Source organism: Ictalurus furcatus, chromosome 2, assembly GCF_023375685.1.
Source record: "Ictalurus furcatus strain D&B chromosome 2, Billie_1.0, whole genome shotgun sequence".
In the NCBI taxonomy this organism is placed as follows: domain Eukaryota; kingdom Metazoa; phylum Chordata; class Actinopteri; order Siluriformes; family Ictaluridae; genus Ictalurus; species Ictalurus furcatus.
The window spans coordinates 28,910,322-28,927,478 of NC_071256.1; the positions used below are offsets into that span (position 1 = coordinate 28,910,322).

At 41.6% G+C, this 17,157-nt stretch overlaps 1 protein-coding gene across 1 annotated transcript in view; it reads left to right on the forward strand.

Moving 5' to 3' along the window:
* mosmoa (modulator of smoothened a) overlaps positions 1 to 17,157 on the forward strand; it is a 48,874-nt gene that overhangs the window by 28,458 nt on the left and 3,259 nt on the right. Inside the window, exon 2 of the mRNA XM_053613042.1 lies at positions 3,763 to 3,975. Coding sequence (XP_053469017.1) covers positions 3,763 to 3,975 — 213 coding nt within the window. The remainder of the gene's footprint in view (positions 1 to 3,762; positions 3,976 to 17,157) is intronic.

Sequence of the window (17,157 nt, forward strand, 5' to 3'; positions counted from 1 at the left end):
CCCACCCACTAGCCCCTTATTTCCATCTCATATACATACAGCATGGCCCAATTTTCATTATATTCATCATATTTACACGGAACATACCCTAATTTATGCAGGGGTTGAGCGAATGATCCAAGAAAAGGAAAGTATTTAAGCAGGTTGTCGAGATCCGAGGAAAGTCATTGAATGGAAAGAAGTAAATGGAAAACGGGGAAAATACATTTCAGTGACATTCAGTAGGTTTACATTCACAGCAATAATCCGATATTAACCTGATTAAGATGATACTCTGATTTAGAAACTAGCATGTAAACAGCGATTTTTGATTACCTTAATCTGACTAAAGTCATACTCGAAGTAAACACAAATCAAATTAAGGCGTGGAGTATTCCTGTTTTAGTCGCATTACAGACATGTACACACCTTAATCACACTATTTTGCGACAGGACACGTACATACACTGCAGTTCTCAACCGTTTGACGGCAAATGAGAGCACGGCTGCGTCCCAAACCGCGTACTTACCTTCTATATAGAAAGTGAAATTCACGTATCTTTTACTATATAGTAGGTAAGTATGCGGTTTTGGACGCAGCCCATGGCTTCAAGCAGTCATCTATTTGCACGTACAGCATGACAAATAATTAACTGCACTTGAAGCTTTTGTAAAAATTAAAAATGAAACACCCAAAACTGTATACGGTACCGTAACAAAGACCAACTGTATGTCGATACGTGAAATTCTGGAGGGACGTCGGACGGCATTGCGTGGGGACGTAATGACGTGTGCCGTTAATCGCTCTATGTTCTATAACATGTAAAACAGGAACATGAAATTAATATTCTAAAAGCGACTCATGTAAACACCTTAATCACAATATTGTCTTATTCAGAATAAGGTCAATAATTAGATTACTGCTGTCCATGCAAACGTAGTCAGTGAGTTCGAAGTGAGTAGGTTCGAAGTTACTAGAATTAAGACAATTAAGGCAGTGTGGTTTGTATTTATAAAACTGTTTAAGGCTGTAATCAGGTTGCAGGTTGGTTTTTAATCTTTATTTTATTTTATTCACCTCGGAACTCAAGTAACTAAAAGACCTGATATGATATACAAATGTTTCTCTATCGCTTGGATCATCTGTCCAAGACCCCGCACCCGGAACAGCACTTTATGGCATCTATTGTATGCAATAATGTGCACCTGATAAAGGACCAATGAGCTGATAAAGATCCACATTTACAAATTGCACACTGACTGTAAAACCCATGACCTTTTATTGTAATATAAATTTGCCATGTGCACAATTGAGGTTATCAGCATTATTTAATATTTTTGTTTTTATTTCTACTCTTCTACTTGCTATAAGTATTGATGAGTTTGAGCATACAGATGCAACAAAGAGGAAATTGGTTTATTCACATACTGTACACGTGACATTTCTCAGAATATCATCAAGATAGCAACACAGCACGATTATAGCACCAGGAAATCCACCCTCTACGCAGTCACTTACAGCATAACACCTTCAGGTCTGAGAGCTTGAGCAGAACGTTGTCTTCAGCTTTAACGATTCAAAAGATGAGGTCTGAAACACTTCATTTCCACTTCATACGATTCACATAAAATCAAACGAACGCCTACTGTTTTTAAAGTCATTACGTTTGTGTTCTCAATACCGTAAACTCAGCCTTGAGACTGGCCTGTAGCCTTGTAGATCAAAAGCCCCTCAGGAGTCAGTGATGGAGTCTCTCTGAGTTGAATAGTTTTTGTGTGTGTTTGTTGGCAACTGTGCTTTTGAGGTCTCTTCTCCCCATAGGCCTGGTGAACAATCGAGTCACAAGCTCCATCTCCGTCCCTGTCTCATTTGTTCTTGTTGCCTTAGGCCTGCTTTTACTTGAAAGTGCGCACATGCTCAAGTGCTTTCCTGTACTGTATGCATTAGTCCCCTAGTCTTTCAGCCTACCATACAACCTGTGACCGGGTGCAAGGAAGAACTGCAAAGAAGTACCTGAGACCAGAGAAACATCTGGAAGATGTTAGCCTTAGTCATGTCTTAATGATATCATGTGACTTGTGGTGTGAGGGTGATGATGGGGGGGGGGGTGGGGGGAGGTTAAATTTAGCTGCTGAGTTTGTGCAAATTTACATGTAAGGAGGTTCGGGCACTGTTTACACTAGTGCGTTTTTGTTTTAAAACGCATAACTGTTGCTACGGTTACGCCTGTCGTCTACACTACTGCAGCGTTTTTCGACCCTCGAAAACAGGGACTTTTGGAAACGCCGAAAACCCCGTTTTAGTTTGAAAACTCTGGGCTCACGTTTCAGTGTAAACGGACCAAAACAAAGTCTTTTGAAAATGAAGGCGTGCCTCCTCCCACATTCGCTCCCTGATTGGGTCTTCTGGATCATTGCGTATCCTTCCCTGATTCGTCAAGACCCTACCATATGACCTTTACGCAACCTTGATTGTATACACAACAACACAGGGACTGAACCACAAGCTTTGCTGGCTTTGTTGTCATTCTTAGCAGCCATTGTGCAGTTAAATTCTGTATTTTATAATACTGCAGCTGCCTACATGCGCAAGAGGTGAGCTATGATTAGAGTGATCGGCAACAAATCTCATTCCGAGCGGCGTAAGCCCTACATGGAACGCCGGTTTGGACTAGCAACCTACTTCCTGTTTACACTTGTATGCGCATGCCCAGTGTGCATGAATGGTCATGTGACATGCGTTTTCGGTCGTGTAGTGTGGACGGAGATCGTTTCTGAAACGCCAGTGTGGACGAGGATTTTTTTTATTTTATTTTTTTTGGTGCTTTTTTGGCAGACACCTACTGGAATTAGTGAAATTGCTGTTGCACTGAATTGTCCTGCACTTTCTTTCGCAGTGATGTTTGTTGGTAAATGAGACCTTTTTAGCTGTACTACTGTTTGACGCACGAATGAGTGTCGCGATGACGTCACATGACATGTCTTGGCCCAAATCTGTGGTAATTTTAAAAAATTTGCTTTGCTTGATTTTGTGTTGATTTGTGCAATCGCAAAAACAGGAAATCCTGAAGGGACTGAATAATGCTGTATAAGCTGTAAATTTTTATGGCATATAGTCTTACACCCTGTTGCATGAGTCTTGTATCTGGAATTTAGAAGATTTTAAGATTTTAAGTTCCTTATACAGAGGCAGTCAAATGTGTGTCTGTTGAGCAAAATGGAAATGTAGTTGCTGTAACATGTGCAGTATACAGTTCAGCATGTTATACTTCACGTTGTTCCTCGCTTTCAGTTGTTTTACGCAAAAGGTGGTCATCACATCAAAAAAGCAGGACCTTTTTTTATTTAAAAAAAAAAGAATAATTATGCCCTTAAGGGCAGCCGCGTGAGTTAGTTATGACAATGTACTGGAGTTTTGCTTGTTAAATGTGGTTTGGATGGACATGAATTTTACATTGACACAAAATTTCATCAAGATCACTCAAATGACAAAATATTTCATCTCAAGATTACATCAAGATCTCTGTGACAGATATTCAGTGACATGTAAATGATGTTTTATGTAAATGATGTCTTAGATTAAAATATTGCTTAAAAGTATAAAAGGTAAAGTTGATAGAAGCTTATGGGTGCATTTTCAACTGCAGTGTGGTATAAATGGGGTCACAGCTCTCTGAGTTGCTGTTTAATTGTATGTAATCTGTAAGCTGATTCCTCACCCTGTGTATAGCCCTGTGTCTGATTTCTGGCTCTTTCATGGTCCTTGTGCTGGTTATGTTTCAGGTGCGCTGACTGTTGGTTTGGTGAGGCAGTGTCAGACTATTCACGGCCGAGACCGAACCTGCATCCCGCCTCGATTGCCGCCCGAGTGGGTCACCACGCTGTTCTTTATCATCATGGGCATCATCTCCCTCACGGTTACCTGCGGCCTCCTGGTGGCATCACACTGGCGCCGAGAAGCCACGAAGTACGCGCGGTGGATAGCCTTCACAGGAAGTAAGTGTGTGGCCCGGCTCCTGCAGGCGAGCGCTCCTACTCCGCCGTGCATGTGGATTGGCTGCGTGCTGCTTTTAAATTCCTGATTTATTTAATGTTCCACGTCTCACTGAGCTAGAGAATTGAATTAGGATCTGAAACCTGACAAAAGCAATCATTGCAGTCTGCCCGCTCCAGATGGATTGTGAGATTAGATTATGTTCTGGCTTTGCACAGAGCAAAACTAGAGAGGTGTACAGGTATAAGCCAAACGGGACGAAATAGGAATATATGATGAATATCTAGGCGAAAACAACTTTCTCAGACCGTGACTTTTTGGGGCTTTTCTACTGAACGGTGTCGTATTGCAGGGTATGGGAGCAATTCCATGATCCCACTTCCCATGTTATTGATGACATTGATGGGTGGCTCATGCCAAATGTGGTTACCCTTTTTGCTAGGGCACCAAGAGTACTGAACAGCTACAAATAAGTGCAGCTATAAATAATGCTGACCACGGTCACGAGTCGTCACTCAAATCAGACAACTGCTATTTTGAGGACCAAAAAAAACAAATTGTTAAGGCTGTGTTCCAAAGCATAAGTCATTCTACACAGTATGTTAAAATGGTAAAGTGTAATATGTTGTTTGTTCTTATAGTGATGTACTACAGTATTTTTGCACTTAGTCTGGGTCGATGCAGTCACTTTAGTACCAGACAGGATGGCACAGCAATCTCCCAAAATGTCCACCCCAGGCTACGTCCACGTTAATACGGATAGATCCGAAAACCACGTTTTCGTTTCGAAACGTTCTCCCAGTACTGCGCACGTGTGGAAAACGTCATTTCCATTAGCCGTTTTTGTTTACTATCTCTTTGAATTGACGTGGCGAGTGTCGAAGAAAAGCACCGAGCCTTTTAAATGGACAGGCGAAGAGGTGGATTTGTTGCTGCCGGGACGTTCTGTCCCCTTTGGGGGGAAAAAATGCAATCTGAAGGTTGTACAAAGGGACTAATCTTTAAAAATGCCCAATCAAACTGGAGAGCAGGCACAACAACTGCAGTACAACATCGTCCACCATCTCGTTTGTTTTGAGTTGAATGGGTCACATGACTAAAAGTGCGTCATCATTTTTGAATATCTCCGTTTTCTCAGTCCACGCTACAAAATTGCTCCACTTGGTGGAGCGTTTTCGAAAAGCTCAATTTTCGTTGGACGAAAACGCCGCCTCAGTGTGGACGGGAGGCCAAAACCTGGAGGAAAAAGACACGCTTTCAGATTTATCCGGATTAACGTGGACATAACCTAAGCCTTGCAGTTTTTCTTGTCTGAACTACGGTGATGTCACCAGCGTGTGGACCAATGTTGTGCAAGTCCTTAAGGGGTGTGAGGGTTTAATATTGTGGATTTAAGACCGTCCTTAAGACTCCAGGATGTCTTATTGCTGTGTTCAGCATGATGCTTTCATGATGGCTCAGTCCTGCGATACTAGAGAAGTCAGGAACTTCACTCAATTGCTTGTGTAGATCCATTGAGCTGCCGATTTTTATTTTTATTTTTATTTTCCTTTCCATTCCTTTGGCGTTAGAAGATTTTGCCGTTGTGAGCAGATCCCACTTAACAACAAATAATTATTAAAGTTAAATTAATGACGCACAGTTTAAGACTTTTAGCTTTAATGTTGCATCTGTTTTGTTGCTCCTTGCTTAACAAAAAGATACACTGGGATTGGCTCTAGCTAAAAACTGATTTACTAAGACAGCCGTATTAAATCTAAGGGTGGGATTTTATTTGGTTTTAAGTACACATAAAAAACACGGCTGCCTTGCATTTTCTATATTCTTTCGGCGTACTCTAAAATAAAGCACGTACCTGGTGGCACTTCTTGTCATCAGTTTCTCTCATTGGTAGGACTACAGAAACATTACCGTCCAGTGGTGCACTGCGTTTGGGTTTGTTTTGTTTTGTTTTTTTTTGGCCTTGTATAACTTATCTATGTTGGTCGTGCTATCAAGATTCTAGCTTTGCCAACACCCACCATCTTCACGGTTTACCATGTGCAAAATCAGGTGCTATGGAGGTTGTGGAATTTCCCATGTGACGCATGTTACGTGGTGGGAAACGAACACCGATACACAGGACACAGACTGTTCTGGATTCGGATTACAGTGCCGCACCGTCCAGTTGGAAATCTGCACCATGGCCTTGTTTCTTTGGAATCGCACTCGTTTCCATGTTCCTTCCCAAGCACCTGAGCTCCCGTCTGCTCTCACCATCTTCTAGCCAAGAGAACACTTTCACCTGCTCTAGTGGCGTGTCCATGTCCAACCTCATGTCTGAAGACATCACATCAGTTTGGTTCAGCATGTGCTCCTGGAAGAACGATGCTTTTGTCCTGTTCTGTTAGTTTTTTCACTTTGAGACATGCTGCAGTCCGAGGGAAGTGAGTGAGGCCTTATTTATGTGCTGTTTCACTGGAACCTATTATCTTGTTCTTTGAAAGGCATTTTAGAGACGCATTCTTTCTTTCCTTTAAAAATAAAAGCCTTAATTTTTACTCCCCTTCTGGACACAGTAACGTCACTGGATGATCTTTTGGGAGCACCAAGTGAGAAATGAACAGGAAGGCCAGAAATCGAACAGTTGAGTCAACACTTGGCAATTTCTTCACTATACGTTAAACATTGCATTTCTATAATTTCTATTTCAAGGTCAGCGGTTCATACTGGTATCTATTTTCTGCGTTTGTGCTTCACTCTGCTTCAGGCTTCGCTGCGCCGTTTATTTTCGCTCATTATTTCGAGGTCATAACTGAGCTTGACCAGGAGAGCTTCCCTTTTAAATATGACTTTTATCTACGGGATGTTTATATTTAGTCGGTGCAGAGTGAATTTGCTGGAATGTGCTGAAAATAACCGTCTGCTGAAAGGTTGTGTGTGGGTGTAAATGTCAGGCATTATTTGCAGCCACATAATCAAGCGACAGCTCACTAGAGCAGGACTAGTGGGCCTGTAAAGCGACATTAGATAATAAAAAGCTATTACTAGGCCGGAGTAGGTCATGCTCTCCCCTGCTTTACATCATGGCTCAAGCTGCTGGCCTGTTTACTGTTGCACTAACAAAGAACATGCCGGCTTTACCGTTGGGAATTACAGCGTGACTTTAAATAGTTTTACACACAAAGCACCGAAATGCACCGAAATTTTTCCCTGTGTGGGGGTGTGGGTAGGTGGGTGGAGGTGGGTGGGTGTTTGTGGGGGTGTGGGTGGGTTGATGGGTGGGGGTGTGTGTGGGTAGATGGGTGGGGGTGTATAGGGGTGTGGGTATGTGTGGGTAGATGGGTGGGGGTGTGTAGGTGTGGGTGGGTGTTTGTGTGTGGGTAGATGGGTGGGGGTGTGTAGGGGTGGGTGGGTGTTTGTGTGTGGGTAGATGGGTGGGGGTGTGTAGGTGTGGGTGGGTGTTTGTGTGTGGGTAGATGGGTGGGGGTGTGTAGGTGTGCGTGGGGGTGGGTGGGTGGAGGTGGGTGGGTGTTTGTGGGGGTGTGGGTGGGTTGATGGGTGGGGGTGTGTGTGGGTAGATGGGTGGGGGTGTATAGGGGTGTGGGTATGTGTGGGTAGATGGGTGGGGGTGTGTAGGTGTGGGTGGGTGTTTGTGTGTGGGTAGATGGGTGGGGGTGTGTAGGTGTGGGTGGGTGTTTGTGTGTGGGTAGATGGGTGGGGGTGTGTAGGTGTGGGTGGGGGTGGGTGGGTGTTTGATTTCAATAGTGTAGGACCACACAGCCAAACTCATTACACTGGATACATGATTGCGTTTAGGCCAAATGCAGAAAAAAACCCCATCAAAGAGTAAGAATGTAAGTGAAAAGGAATTGGTTCTATCTGTAGTTTGGTTTTAATCCAAATGACCGTCTCATTTACGAGCTGACTGCTTAAAACCTTAATGGTAGGGGGGAAATATGTATGTATTTATTTATTTATTTAAAAATGGAACTGTGGCTGTTTTTACATCCTTACAATTCTTAAGCTTTGTAGTCAGCTGTATGTGTGTTATTGTATATTTATTGTTGTCATTGTTTATTTTTTTGGCAACTTGAAACCTAAGTTATTGAATCTCACATCATTTAGAAAACCTTAAATAGAATTATAATAAAAAATTCCATGATGATCTTAAACTATGCCATGATAGAAAATTTTGGCCATATCTCTCGCTGCTGGTCTGAAATGTGCCGTCATCCAGTTGCGGCGTCTAGGGATGGGCGATATCTTCTCGTTTGCGATATACCAGTAGAAATTCTCCCTACAATAAGAATGTCTTACCGTGATACCGGTAAAGCCTAGTTGATGACGTGCAGAGTGAAAACAAGTACGGCGGAAGGTGGACGTGAAGCTGCGGAGAGAGCTGCCTCTACAGTCTGGAGCTGGTTTGCTTACAGAGTATCAGTTTTACTTTTAGATCAATGTTTGTGTTTCTGAGGCTCTCAATATCACAGCTATCACTTGTAGCCAAGAACAGTGGTGCATGGTACTATAGTTATATCGTCACTGATATCGTTATCGCAATAAATACCGGAAAATATCGTGATTATATTTTTAAGTCCATATCGCCCATCCCTAGTGGCCTCCTAGAAATCGCTGCTTGACTGTGTTTTCCTTGTTGGCAAAGAGTATATGGTTTGCTGCTCCAACTTTTCTTGATTATTATTGCAGTATTTCAATAAGAAAAAGATTATTAAGAATATTATATTGCACACACATATATGTATGTGTGTGTAGCCTGTTGGTTTACAATAACAGCACAGTTATTGTTGGCCATGTGCTAGCTGTGACATTGCCGTCACCTGCCATGCGAAAAAGTCATGAAGTTGCCAACCCATTTTCTGGCTTTTAAATTGTCCAGTTTAATAGCCATTGTGATGTATGGAATATAATGACGATACCATCAGCAATCAGCTGAAGCCTAGTGATGGATGTTAAGTGTGGGGGAGACTGGAGAACGGGACATCTATAGACTGGGGAAGGTGGCAGGATCCATGGAGTTGATTGAGCTGTAGGATTGATTGCTGTGCTTACAAGCACAATGTCAGTCAGCCTTCGAACAGCTCACTCTGAGAGTACAAGACTACACATCTGTGCACTAAAGCACTTTCTGTTGAAGGCCGTCTTTGGTCTCGGCACTTATTTTTCCTCAGTGAGAGAGTTGTTGGGAATATAAACATTTCCAGAGCTCACAGAAAGAGATGAGGCTATTCCGCTTCAGGGGTTGATGAACAGAACTAGACCAGAAGATATAAAAATACAGTATGTTTGTATATTTTATTGGGGTTTCATAGACTCAGCCACTAATACAGTCACTAGTCACCACTGTGGAGGTCTGTCAGCCTGGAAAAAACCTCCCAGATGCTGCTGTAGACCTGTTATCCTCCATCCAAGGAATGCAGGTGATTTAGCTATAAGCAGAGCATGAGCTTCCATGCCGTGTGCTCTCAATTTCAGATTAGATTATTTCACTTTAGCTCTGTCTACCGCCACATGAGCACGTAGAAAGATGCTAACTCCTTAAATAGTGTAATATGATACATGGATTTATTATTTTGCATGTTTGTCGCACTGATATCTTTTCCTTTCATTGTTAGCAGTAGAGCTGGAAACGTAATTTGTGGGCCCTGTATCGCCGTTCATTTTAAAAGTGGGGTCTGGTGCTTTCTTTGCCGTTTCATGTAACTGCACTAATGAAATAAATAATACAAGCAAAGATGTCGGGAATTGAATTTTTTAGTTTTGCAGGAGGGGAACGCTGTGCAGTATTCTGCTGTTGTAGCACATCCGCCTCAAGGTTTGAAGTGTTGTCCATTCCTAGATGCTTTTCTGCTCATGATGGTTGTAAAGAGTGGTTATATGAGTTCCCATAGCCTTCCTGTCTGCTTGAACCAGTCTGGCCGTTCTCCTCTGACTTCTTCTCTCAACAACAAGGCATTTGCAATTCTTGACTTGTAGCTGTGTGATCGTCTGCATTGTGCTGCTGCCACATGTACACAAGCAGGTGTACAGATATTCCTATTAAAGTGGCATGTGCGCATATATTTTGAACCCCTTTTTTTACATGGTTAAAGATGAGCATGTCTTGTTGTTTTTCTTGAGTTAAAATGATTTCTTGGACCATGTGAATGCCATGATACAACACATACACTCATGAACATTTGGAATTGGTCATGATTTTCACAAAAAATTAGTGTTGTGTTTTTGTTTTTGTTTTTTTTATTGGTACAGGACTCATTTGCACATAGTGGCCTTCTGTGCTGTGATTATCTCAAAGGCCAATATTGCAGTACCATTTAGTAAACAACATATTGTGCAGTCTCATCCCTGGGCTGGCAAAGAAACAAGCAAACTGACGGAAAATGAATGAGAAAATGAAAGTCCTGATGTCTATCTAAATCTACTTTAAGATGTGTTCTCAAGCCTAATCTGTGTCTGCTTTTTCACTCTACCTTGCTGGTGCCTTCGAAACAAGCCAGGGAACCTTGCTGTATTGTGTTTATTGGGCTACGCCCACATTAATCCGGATAAATTTGAAAATGCTGCTTCGTCTCTACGTTACGTTTTACGTTTACACTGAGACGGTGCGTTTGTCTAGCGAAAACCGAGCTTTTTCAAAACGCTCTCCCAAGTAGATCAATTTGAAAACGGCATTTTCGGGTTGTAGTGTGGACTGAGAAAACCGAGATGATCAATAAGGATGATGTGTTTTTAGTCTTGTGACGCAGTCATGTGACCTATTCAAGTCTGAACAAACAAGATGGTGGACAATGTTGTACTGCTGTTGTTGCGCCTGCCGTCCAGTTTGATAGCTTTAAGATTAATGTCACTTTGTTACAAACTTTCAGATTGCATTTTTATATAAGCGCCTGACCGAAATGACGCAGGCCAAAGCTCGTTACGTTTTTACGCACGTAAGTGCTTTCAGACATTTTGGTGCGGACAAGCAGTTTTTCGGAAAGCGTTTGAAAACGCCAGTGTAGACAAAGAGCGTTTTAAAACGAAAAAGCAGTTTTCAGATCTTCCCATATTAAGGTAGACGTAGCCTTAATGACCTTATGTACTTATTTTGGCACGGTGCCAAACGTCCCTTGCGTGTTTAGTGAGCTTTATGAATACTGGCTGATGTGAGGTGGGTTTTTTTATTATTATTATTTATTTAGTAAAAGCACGTCTGAAAGAATACTGATGAGCAGTGAAGAAGGTAAGAAGACGAGACAAGGGTAAGGAGCGCTGGAAATTTTGATTTATTAAGTTAAACATCGTCTCCCTCTAGGGAGGCATTTCACTGGTAGTTGAGCCGCCGCTTTTGCCGACCACTTCCACCTGAAAGAAGCACTTTGTGTGTGGAGCACAGTGCCGCTGGTGTGCCACCTCACCCCGTCTGGGCTTAAGCATTCCCTCAACAGGCTATATTCATGCTGTCATGACTTCTGCAGGCAAATATTACGGCACATGAGCAGACTCGCTATAAGCTTCTGTCTGTGCTGCCTCTGGTTTACAGAAGAAAATGTTCAAAACTCCACAGATCCCATCAGTACAGATTTGTTTTATGACCATAGTCCAACTAGTAAAAGCTGTTAGGATTATTATTTGAATATGTACGGTAATATATTGCCTATTTATTAGAGCTATAAAGCTTTTTACTCCTGAACTTTTCCGTCGCCGAACACATTTTGAAGTTATTTAAAACCCTGTTTGCTTTTGAGTCATTGAGGTTTGAATTAAACCCATTCAAACAGGCTAATGACTGCAAGCGCTCTAAAATAAATGTAATGATTTTAATAAGCGTAGGCTGTGATTCCAGCACTGTAACAACATTTAAAGTCCCGGGAAATCCTGGCGGTGCTTCACAGACCTCATGTTGAGAACCATGGGTCCAAAGGTCAAGAAGATGCACCCTTCAGTTTGAGAAGGAAAAAGTCCCTTTGAAAAATGCATTTTGATGCAGGGATATAGCAGCAAATAAACAGGAAGGGGTTCAGTGTGAACTCGAGCAGCAGACAAAATGATCAAGAGGTGAAGCAACAAACCAGTAAATTCTGGGAGAATCGGTACGTTACGGGAGTTTACTAACAGGGCTTCTGATCTTCCATTAAGTCTGACAGTGTGATGGTTGTATATCCTACATCACACCTGATTTTAAACATTGAAAGGACACAGAAGGGGGAAAGTCTAAATTCAGCTAAAGTGTACATCTGGGAATTGGATCAGTCCGGAAAATGAAGATGTTGGCCATTTGTAAAGGCATGCTAATAATGTCAGTCTTGAGCTCTGCCTTTTAGATGGATTGTGGTGCCCATATTGACCTCACTGTAGAGGTCATGCAGAAGACTAGAGGACTTAAGTGCTGCTACATCACTCTGCTTAGAAAGAGATAATGCAAAGGTTAATGCTGTCAATACAAGAAAAGTAGAACCCAAACTGGACCGTTTGAATTAGAAGAAAAATCACCTGGTCTTTTTGCAGTCTTCAACTGTCCAGTTTCGGTGAGTCTGTGCTCATGATAGCCTCAGATTCTTGTTCGTGGCTGACAGGAGTTGAACCTGGAGGTAGTCTTCTGCTGTTGTAGTGCATCTACCTCAAGGTTTGATATGTTGTGCATTCTGAGATGCTTTTCTGCTCAGCATAGTAGTAAAGAGTGATTATTTGAGTTACTATAGACTTCCTGTCAGCTCAAACCAGTCTGGTCATTCTCCTCTGATCTCTCTCATCAACAAGTAGTTTCAGCCTGCAGACCCTCTGCTCACAGGATGTTTTGTGTTTTTCACACCATTCTGTGTAAACTCTACAGACTGGTGTGTGTGTGTGTGTGTGTGTGTGTGTGTGTGTGTGTGTGAAAATCGCAGGAGATAAGCAGTTTCTGAAATACTCGTACCAGCCCGTCTGATACCAACAGCCATGCCATGGTTAAAGGCAGAGAGATCACATTATTTCCCCATTCTGATGTTTGATGTGAATATTGACTGATGCTCTTGACGTATATCTGCATGATTTTATTATGGATGGATTAAGCAGTAAGCGAACAGTCAGTTCTTGAAGTCGATGTGTTGGAAGCAGGAAAAAAGAGCAAGCGTAACAAGGGCCAAATTGTGATGGCTAGACGACTGGGTCAGAGCATGTCCAAAACGGCAGGTCTTGTGGGGGTGTTCTCGGTATGCAGTGGTTAGTACCTACCAAAAGTGGTCCAAGGAAGTACATCCAGTGAACAAGTGACAGGGTCGTGGGTGCCAAAGGCGCAGTGATGTGTGTAGGGAGTGGAGGCTAGCCCGTCTGGTCCCAATCGCACAGAAGAGCTACTGTAGCACAAATTACTGAAAAAGTTCATTCTGGCCAGATACCACAGCACACCTTCAGAGGTCTCGTGGAGTCGATGCCTTGACGGGTTTTGGCAGCACAAGGGGGACCTGCACATTATTAGGCAGGTAGATTTAATGTTATGGCTGATCGGTATATAAATTATTCATTGTGGACCGAATACTTTAGTGGATGGAGAGAAGGAAGGTAGGAAAGAAAGAAAATGAATGAATTATGAATCCTAAGGGGTAAGACTGCACAGTGCAAAATGCAACAAAAAAAAATCGATTGAAAATCTGTGAGGGAAGAAAATTTAGTTTCACGATTATTGTGACCAAAACTATCACGGTTATCATTATCACGGTATTGTTAGAATGTGCTGAAAATGTATAACAGTACTGATACACACCAATTACATCACTTGGCCACCGCGGCACCGCCCCCACTGTTGTTTATAGTAATAGTCATTTATTTCAGTTAGAGAACATGGCGGAAGGCAGTGACTGCGCTATACCTTCCAAGAGAACCAAATCCGAAGTGTGGTCATATTTTGGATTTTTTTTAAAATACTGAGGGAAAGTTAATAGAAGATTGGGCTTTTGGTGCTTTTACCTCTTTTCCCGCTCACTTTAAATTGCTTATGAATGCGCATGCGACTGCTCGTATTTCACATTCGGTTCCGAATTAGCAGCAGTTCGGGGGCGATTGCTTGAATGGTGGGTGGATTATTATTATTATTATTAATGAAAAACACAACAACAAAACAGTACAATGACAAACTCACTTATATTAAACCGGCTCGCCTCGCTCGTCCCCTCAGCCGGCCAGCCTCACTTTCATCATGTGATTAAATTAAATTAAAAGTCTGACTCCTGTTGATCTGTGCTGCGACTCCGACTCATTTGGCTCATGCTGAATTGAGCAGACGCGTTCAGTTTTTAATTGTAGCGTCTGTTCTCATGCTCAAAAACAATGGTGCATGCTGTGCCTGCGTCAGACTCATGCTTGGACATCACAATGCAAAATGTAAAAATAAATAAAAAAACAAATGGAAATCTGTGAGGGAGGGAAGGGAGGATGGATGGATGGATGGATGGATGGATGATAAAGGCACTTAGATATTGTGCAATATATTGTATTGTACCTATCAAGGTGTCCCAGGACAGACTAAATGTTTTTTATAGGCTAGTAATGCGCATCTCTCATACATTGCTCACTGGGCAGTGTGTGTTTATTACATTAATATGAATTCAGTAGTGCTCAAGACATTCAGTATTTGAAGGTACATGAGTATTGACCAGGGAGAACATCATCACTGAAGTGGCCTTTTTCCCCCCTCAGTGTGTGTAATGTTTTCAGATGGCAGTGTAGCTGTGTGTGCAGTTCAGCAGAATCATTAGAATGAACAAGGCCCTGATATCAGGATGTGTGTATCCAAAGTGCTGTTGTGCTGAGTGTGTGCAGTTCATGCTGTACTGCAGCATCACATTCACTTACAGGAAGTAGCTCTTTTATTCTGTGGTGAAAATATGACCTTCAGACCTCACCTCCTCCTTCTCCTCTAAAAAGAGCTTTTATTGCTTTTGGGTTATTTTAAGTAAATCTCCATTTTTTCCTCTCTCAGCTGATCTCCCGTTAAAGCTGACGTGTTTAATTGTAGCTTAGAATCCTGCTGAAAGATGCTATTATCCTGCTAATGGCCATTGACATTATCCTGAGCGTGGAGTCCATCTTCTTCGCTCAGCTCTTCATCCTCAGCCCTCAATAAAAGCTTACACCTGGTCCACATAAACCACCATGTTTACTGGATAGGATGCAAGATCCTATACAGAGTGGACACTCCATGGTTTTGATGAATTCCAGCTTTAGAGGAGCTTGATTCTTGCACACAGTCAACTCCAGAATTATTGGCACCCATCAAGTGAATAGGTAAAAAAAAAAAAAAAAACTTGCATAAAATATTACTCTTAATGATTCAAATGTGTTGGATGTGGCCCAGTGCTGCATGACATGTAACTTTTTTTCTGTGGTGTAAATGACTAATTTGTTCATATTGGTCAGTCTTTGTGCAGGAGTGGGCAGGATTGGTCAAAATTCCTTTGAGAGTGGGCAGGAGTGGGATCTACAGTCCCTTGGCAAAAATGCCTGGAATCACCACGCTTAGAGGATGTTAACCCGGCATTTTTTTTTTTTAACGTCGTAGCAAATAAACAAATCACAGATATGACACAAAACAACTTTTGTTTAATAGCGGAACATTCTGGCTTCGTAAAACATACCTCAAACAAATGACATGAAATGATTTTCATTAATGGCATTTTTTCCCCCTCCAAATCAAGTAGAGGGGAAAAAATTCTGGAATCACTCAATGTTGAGGAAAAAATTATGGAATCACCTTGTAATTTGCATTTCTAAAAACAAATACCAGCTCAAGTCTAAAAATGCAAATTAGTCTGCAGTTAATAGAGACTGCTTACAGACCTTAAGAGTGCTTACAGACCTTAACCTTAGACTTTTTGAAAGGAAACATGGCCCCAACAAGAGAGATGTCAACTGAAACAATGGAAAGGATTATACAACTCCTTCAAGAAGGAAATCTGACACGGAGTGTGGCAAAAGATGTCGGTTGTTCCCAGTCAGCTGTGTCTAACATTTGGTGCAAGTATAAACAAAATGGAAAGGTTATAAAAGGAAAACATATGGTAGACCAAGGAAGACGTCAAAGCATCGGGATAGAAAATTCAAAGCAGTATGCCTTGAAAATCTAAAATGCACAACAAAACAAATGAAAAACAAATGGGTGGAAACAGGAGTCTGTGTTTGTGACAGAACTGTTCGAAATCAGCTGAATGAAATGGGATTTACATATAGAACGTCATGGAGTGTGGATGATTGGATGAAAGTGATATTCAGTGATGAATCACGAGTCTGCATTGGCCAAGATGATGCTGGAACGTTTATCTGGTGCAGTTCTAATGAACCATAAAGATGACTGTCTGAAGAAAACAAATTTCTCCCTCATTTATGATATGGGGTTGCATGTCAGGTAAAGGACCAGGGAAGACCTCAACAGTCAATACACAGGTGTATGTTGAATTTTTGGACACTTTTCTCATTCCATCGATAGAAAAAAGGTTTGGTGGTGATGAAGTCATTTTTCAGGATGATAATGCATCTTGCCACAGAGCAAAGAGCGTCAAAGCTTTTCTTCAGAAAGGCGAATCAACTCCGTGACCCGGCCAGCGTACAATCCAGAACTCAATCCGAAAATTTATGGTGGAAATTTAAAAAAATCGGTCCATGACAAGGCTCCGTCCTTAAAAGCTGATCTGTCTACCACTATTCGTGAAAGTTGGAACCAGCTTGATGGAGAATATTGTTTTTCATTAGTGAAGTCCTTGCCTCAAAGAATTCAGGCCATCATAAAAGCCAGAGACGGAGCAACTGAGTACTAATTGTGATTTTTAAAAAAATTTTTTGCTCATGATTCCATAATTATTTCCTCGACTTGATTTGGGGAAAATATGGCATTAATTAGAATACTTTCATTGAATTTGTTTGCAGTATATTTTACTACACCAGAATGTTCTGCTATTAAACAAAAATTGTTTTGAGTCATATCTGCGATTTGTTTATTTGCTATGAAGTAAAAAATCCGGGTGAATGTTCTCTAAGTGTGACGATTCCATCATTTTTATTTTATTTTATTTTTTTTTGCCGGGGTTGTAGTCTTAAGATATATAGTCTTAGAATCTAAAGGAGCTTTTCCGTAGGAAAAAAAATCCTTCATTTGAAAGAAACGTTGTGTTAAAATAAAGCTGCACAGAATCCCCATTTGTTCAAATATCACTTAAAATATCACTCATGGC